Source organism: Alosa sapidissima, chromosome 6, assembly GCF_018492685.1.
Source record: "Alosa sapidissima isolate fAloSap1 chromosome 6, fAloSap1.pri, whole genome shotgun sequence".
Taxonomy (NCBI): domain Eukaryota; kingdom Metazoa; phylum Chordata; class Actinopteri; order Clupeiformes; family Clupeidae; genus Alosa; species Alosa sapidissima.
In genome coordinates this window covers 37,222,021-37,228,647 of record NC_055962.1, presented here as the reverse complement: position 1 = coordinate 37,228,647, position 6,627 = coordinate 37,222,021, and the positions used below count along the sequence as shown (strand labels likewise).

Genomic DNA, 6,627 nt, shown 5'->3' with positions numbered 1-6,627 from the left:
AACAGTTTCAAATTTTATGTGATGTGTTAATCAATTAAATTCCCAACAATTTCACAACAGCTAGTTCTGGAGTAGGCCATTCAACTAGCCCGCTTGCTTACGACGAGACTCAGGCTGCGCAGTCGGGACCTGCTTCCTTATTTGGGTTTTGGGTTGCCAGGTTTTAGCCTATGACAAAACGGTTGAAATTGAAACTAAGTGATCGTGTATGTGTAGGGTGCATTACATACACAATCTGGCAACCTGAATGGATCAATGATTTTAAAATGAAGTTTGATGGCCATGCAAATTACGGGAGTTTTTCGGGAGAAATAACAAAACGGGAGGGTGCAGGGAGATGACCTTGAAATACGGGAGAAACCCGGGAAAAACGGGAGTGTTGACAGGTATGATCTATAGTCTTAAAAACTACTTTTACTTAGACTAGAAAATAAAAAGGCCTACCGTTGGTGTGTCTAACTTAGCCTAACGTTACCTAACCTTGCAAAACAAGCTTAAACATTTAGGATACATTTGTAATAAATAAAATCTACAATAGCCTATAAGACTGTGTGTTGCTACTTTTTCAATAACATTTTGATTACCGTCATCCAAAAGACATTAGCCTAAGCCTTTCCCAAAAGGGTGCATCAAAACCACGGTTCACTGTTGCATGATTTAATGAAAAGGTTACACCAGAGACGGTTGCTATAGAATCTTTGGTTACACTTTACTTCCGTTAGAGCATGATGCGCATGGTATCTTAGCAACACAAAGATGACGAGTTCTGGTGATAGAGAGCAGGGCGGACGGACCGAGGCGGCAGGTGTGCTCCCTGACAGGTAAGTTAATGCCTGGATAGTAGGCTATAGTCCGCCTCGCCTAAAAATATCTTTAGCAAAATGTCGATATTTGTTGTTATGCAGTACGACTCTCGCACGATTTCCTAGAAAAACGTTATTCATTCATTTATGGTCGTTATGTTAGCAACTTTATGGAAAGCAGAACTTTGCCATTTCCTAGAAGCCTAGCCTATTGTGGCTCAACACTAGATGTTATGCTATTAAACGGAGAACGTTTCTAGCCTATTAAACTGCACTAAACAAGACAACTCTTCTCCTGGGCTCTTTTCCTTCTTTTTCTTTTGGTGTAGCCTACATGGTTATGGTTATGAGATTGGCAGGTACGCTTGACTTAGGGCCTACAAATAAAAAAAAATACAATAGTTAAATTAACAGTGAACAGTTTTTTAAAAAAATGCTAAGACTACATTAGAATAGCAATAATAAACAATAATGTCAATGCAATCGATAACCTAATGAAAATAAACAAATACTATGATGTAATATACAAACCATAACTCATAAAAAACACTTAATTAACTAAGTGCATGCTGAACAGATATGCCTTTAGATCCCTCTTGAAAGACAGAAACTATCATAGGAACGGAGAGCACTGGGCAACTCATTCCACCAACAAGGAACCACTGAGGAACAGAGTACATATGTGTATGTTGTTTTACTTTGTATTTGATTAATGTCATGTTATTGTACCTCCTGGCAAATATTGTACAAATTGTTCTATGACCATGAGTGTTTCCTACATAAATGTACTCTTTGATAAAATCTATATTAAAAAAATAAATAAATAAACCTTCCAGCTGATTGAATGAATAGCCTAGCTCATGGACGGATTATGAGTCACTGGCCCCCTGGGCACAGACATAAAAAAGAGCCCCCCTACCCATCTCAGAAAGCTAAAACATTTACATTTATTCATTTAGCAGACACTTTTCATCCAAAGTGACTTACAATTATATTACAAGGGAATACATTGACTCCAGAGCAACTTTGGGTTTGGGTTTGGGTTGCCTTACTCAAGGGCACAACGGTGGAAACTGGCTACTGCATGTTAGCCCAGCTTCTTATACTCTACGTTACCACCATCCTAACCCGTCTGAACTGCTTAAAACTAACATGGGAAATAGCCATGTAGGCTATTTAAAATCCTCTCTTGTATTTATTTTCAGCATCCGACACACAGCACCTTCGCTGAAAATGGCCGATGGTGTGTGTGGCACTAAACCTTTGGTGTTCCGTCTTCATGAGGGAGCACCTGAGCTTGTGCGGCAGGTGCTTCTGGAGAGAGGCTGGGAAGAGTTTGAAGGACAGCAGCAGGATGAAGGAGACTGGAACCTTTACTGGCGTGCATCTGCCTTCCGCAGCTCCGACTATGAGAACATCATGCCCTGGCAGAGGCTCAATCATCACCCAAAAACAGTTGGCATTACCCGCAAAGACTGGCTGGCACGGAATTTGAGGAGGATGAGGGGCACATTTGGTTCAGTACTTTACAATTTCAGTCCGACAGCTTTCCATCTCCCTAATGACTATGTACGTTTTTTAGAGGAGTTCTCAAAGCATCGTTTAGCAAATGGTGGTAAAGGTGCTTACTGGATCTGCAAACCAGTGGATCTATCAAGAGGGAGAGGCATTTTCATTTTTGAAGATATTAAAGACTTAGCTTATGACTGCCCTGTCATTGTACAAAGATACATCAGTAATCCACTTTTGATTTCGGGCTATAAATTTGACCTTCGAATATATGTTTGTGTGAAGAGCTTTAGTCCTCTAACTATCTATATATATCAGGAAGGCTTGGTTCGTTTCGCAACTGAGAAATTCAACCTGGGTACGCTCAACAACCTCTACTCTCATCTAACAAATACCAGCATTAACAAATTTGGTCCTTTCTATTCAACCGATAAAGAACACATAGGCCAAGGCAGTAAGTGGACACTCAGCAAATTCCGCTGCTTCTTACGGAATATGGGCATTAATAAACTCGTGTTCTGGCAAAAGATCAACAATATCATAACTCTCACTATTCTTACCATTGCCCCATCTGCTCCTTCCAGCCCTAACTGTGTAGAGCTGTTTGGGTTTGATATCCTGATTGATGAGAACTTAAAACCATGGTTGCTGGAAGTCAACTACAGTCCTGCTCTCTCGCTGGACTGCTCCGCTGATGTAACTGTGAAAAAAGGACTCCTCAACGACCTTATTGACCTTTTGAACTACAAGGAAATTGACGGCCTTCGACAGAGGGGATACCTGAGACAAAAGTATAGGACCCCTTGCTATTTAGGGAGTCAAATTCCGCAGGCCAAAACTCCTGTAGTGTTCCTGCTCCCTAAGTCCCTCTGTGAACCATGTTGCAGGGAGAAGTGTCAGAGTCAGTCTTGCGTCTGCTGCAGGGGAGGCCCACCAGCGGAGTCCCGTGGTACAGCGCAGCAGTCGCCACATCATTCGAGTGAGAACTTGAATTGTGCCCTGCGGTTAGCCCTGGGATCGAGTTTGAAACCAGCAACAAGTTATCGCCGTAGGAAGACACGCTCCCTTCATTCACAGAGGCCAAAGCCTCTTGACCGTTCAAAGGCTTTGAATTTGGAATCAGAGAGTGAGGATGGATCGTGCGCAACAACTCCTGATATGTTGAGGGAAAGATCCAAGAAAAAGGCAGGTAGTTCTGTGAAGTTACCGCCAATCCATGGACATAAATACAAGTCAACTATGTATCCCTGGGATGACCAAGTTCAAAACAACACTGTGCCCCCATGCCGTGTGGGGGATTTCATACTGACGTTTCCCTTCAACGAGGTAACTCTGAAAGCCTCTCAGAAGAAGCTCAACATCAAGGTTGCCGTACAGGAAGTTCACAAACTCACCAGTCAGCTCTTGTCTTCCCGTGTTCATAAAGGAAAGTGAAGGAAGGAGGAGAGCAACAGTACCTTCGGAGGAGAGGACAAGCTTGAGTCACTATTCTGGGGACCAAGGAACCCTCTATCTCTCTGAGCGAATGCTTCTTCAAAACTTGACTAATCTGTCATGTCATGAATGTGATTGTGCTCCATTTAACTGCTTGGAAAAAGACAACATAACAAGACCTAACTCTTTAAATGGGCAATAAATAACCCACACCTTGGTCTTTCTATCTTGGTGTCTGGTCAATGTGAAATCAGAGAACTGTAAGGTCAGGTCACAAGGTCAAGTCTTCCTGAATACCGTATCTGTTGCCAGGTTGGAAAGGCATATGCCACTACATGATTAATTAGTTATCTTGTGCAGTTGTAGATATTTGGTGGCTTCAGTAAAAAAGTGGTGGCTTGAATAGCTGAATGTCCAAATAGCCACTGTAATTTTACCAAAACAAATACTTTGTGAAATATCTAACATTACAGGAATGCAGAAAGTCATGCCAAATTATATGGTTTTAGTTGCAATTTAGTAAAATTATGAATGTTCCGTCCTAAAGGTTCTGACAGCCCCTTTTTAGAAATAGGCCAGTTTTATCTGATTCAAGTTTTAGTCTGTTTCAACATGTTGAGTTGTTAATCCTTTTTGTGACACCTGCCGGTATCTTGTTTAAACACAGGCTGTATGGTGGTTTGCCAGAGCTTAGTACCCTGGAAAACGCTATTGTCTGGACTAACTGAGTTTCTAGAGCATGAAAGTAATGCCTCTTATTCAGAGAAGAAACATCAGACAGTGGAGCAGCTGAGTCATTTCAACAATCATTTCAACAGTACCCAATTGGAGTAGAATGACTTAAGTAGTGCTAGGAAGGAAGTGAGTTTTGAGTTAAAGATAGAATTTCATTGATATAGTTAATATAAAACTATAGAACAGAGAACTCTATCAAGACACATAATCCAAATTCCAAGATGAAGATTTGCATGCTTAGATAGATAGATAAATAGTGAACAGTGCAGGGATTTGAACAGTGCAATAACTTTGATTGTTGTTAAATGTTAAATATGAAAAGAATGTAAACATTATAGAATTGCTTAACAAACAAGAAAATAATATGCTTTAAGAACAATAGAATAACAATAAATTAAGTTATAAAGATAGAGATTATAGAAGCAACAGGTATGCGGTATGACCAGAGTATTACCACAGTCTAGATTATGTAGAATGGCTTGTAGACTTACTACAAATGCCTCTGCATTCCAAGTCAGTGACAGCCTGGAAAAATAAGGGACTATGGAAGTGCAATTGAATAAGTTGCTTCCTCAATACTAATCAGTTTCACTGAGCTCATAAATTAGGAATGAGGCAAAGTACTAAAAAGTTAAATCAAGTCTTAACACTTATGTTTGTGTGAGGGAATATCAGCCATCTTCATTACTGTTGTATGAATTAGTAATGACAGCCCCAGTCTATAATCTGACACTGGGTTTTGTTCACCTGCATAAATTATTCCTGCCATGGCTAAGAGCCTCTTCAAAACACATTTCACACTTGGATAAGTCGATAAGAATTAAATTTATCCATTGGGAGTTAGTCTAGAAATATTTCAGCTGCAAGGAATAGGTAGATGAAACAGAATAGTAAATGCCAGATGTCTATTTCTTCAAATATATTAAATGGCAGGTGTGAAGATATCCAGCTAAGAGGTGGGTCCGTGTCAAGAGTTCACAGTTCAAGTTAGCCCACAACATTATCTGCTAATCAGAAATGGCTTGTGTCATTTTGAAAATGTGTTAAGTGTGACCCCAGAACCTTTAGAAAATGCTGTGGGGATCATTTAGGTACAGTATATTTGGTATGTGAGTCGGAATGTGACACCTGAATGCAAGTGAACTCTCAAAGGGACATGAGAGGGCAGGTGTACAACAATGTGATCTCTAAACATGCATGGCAGACTGAGAAGCTAAGATCAGTCATGTTGAAGTCAGCTGACATACGTCTGATTATCTTTCCATATCTCTACTCTCGTGTCATTTGGTAACCTGCATTACTCAAGGCTGAAAAATTCTGTAGTGGTCAATTTAAAGTAGACCAAATTGTGAAGTTGAAGGTTGTACAGTTAAACATTACATACTTGAAATCTGGCTATTTTAATCACAAATAAGGTAGGTATACTCTAGTTATTTTTCACAGAAACTACCTGGGCTGTGTAGTTTTATGCTTTGAGTTGGAAGCCACAAAACCATTCAGTGTGTTAGCTTACATGCCCTACTGTACATCATCTAGCAGGACCATAGTAAGCCTTTTGAAACTGAGGGCCACAGGCACAGATATAAAGAATATGAAGCAGGAAGACACACACCTTTAATTTATGAACGCTTGTCATTGGTTATCAAATCCCTTGAGGCCCTTGTAGGATTATGAATTTATGTATCATTAACAAAATGAGAGAAAAACCAGGGGGTAGGTGGGCCCTGTCTAGACAGAGGTAAGTGAAGTAAGAAAGTGAAACTATCTACATAAGTCAGAAATGTCATTGTTACAGTATCTACAAATATCAATCGAAACATTTTAAAAATTTAAAGGTCACAGTGCATAGTTTCCAAACACCCTTGAGAAAGAGAGAGAGAGAATGAGGTCATGAAGGATCCTGTTTTTCGGCAGCTACAGTAGGTGGCAACTTTGAACATTCTGGAACATTTTGTGATATTATTTTACATTTAGGCCTGCTTAAATCATTTCTGTTGTTCATCATTTTTAAATTAGCCATAACATGCATTTGAAGATTTAAGAACATACCTAACCTTTTATACACCGTGAAAAGGTCATAGCCTACTATTTTAAACCTACAGTATGGTTTCCTTATAGACCCACATGAACAGTTGTTCAACAGCAG

The 6,627-nt window shown here is 39.9% G+C and overlaps 1 protein-coding gene across 2 annotated transcripts; it reads left to right on the top strand.

Moving 5' to 3' along the window:
* Positions 1 to 740: 740 nt before the first annotated feature.
* On the top strand, positions 741 to 3,972 carry ttll2 (tubulin tyrosine ligase-like family, member 2). 2 transcript variants are annotated; one of them, XM_042096507.1, is made up of 3 exons: positions 764 to 821; positions 1,381 to 1,487; positions 2,009 to 3,972. In XM_042096507.1, the coding sequence occupies exon 3, from the start codon at positions 2,037 to 2,039 to the stop codon at positions 3,744 to 3,746; it is 1,710 nt and encodes a 569-aa protein (XP_041952441.1). In that variant the 5' UTR covers positions 764 to 821; positions 1,381 to 1,487; positions 2,009 to 2,036; the 3' UTR covers positions 3,747 to 3,972. The 2 variants fall into 2 exon arrangements, with proteins under 2 accessions (XP_041952440.1, XP_041952441.1); XM_042096506.1 differs by lacking the exon at positions 1,381 to 1,487 and having other exon boundaries at positions 741 to 821.
* The last annotated feature ends 2,655 nt before the right edge of the window (positions 3,973 to 6,627 follow it).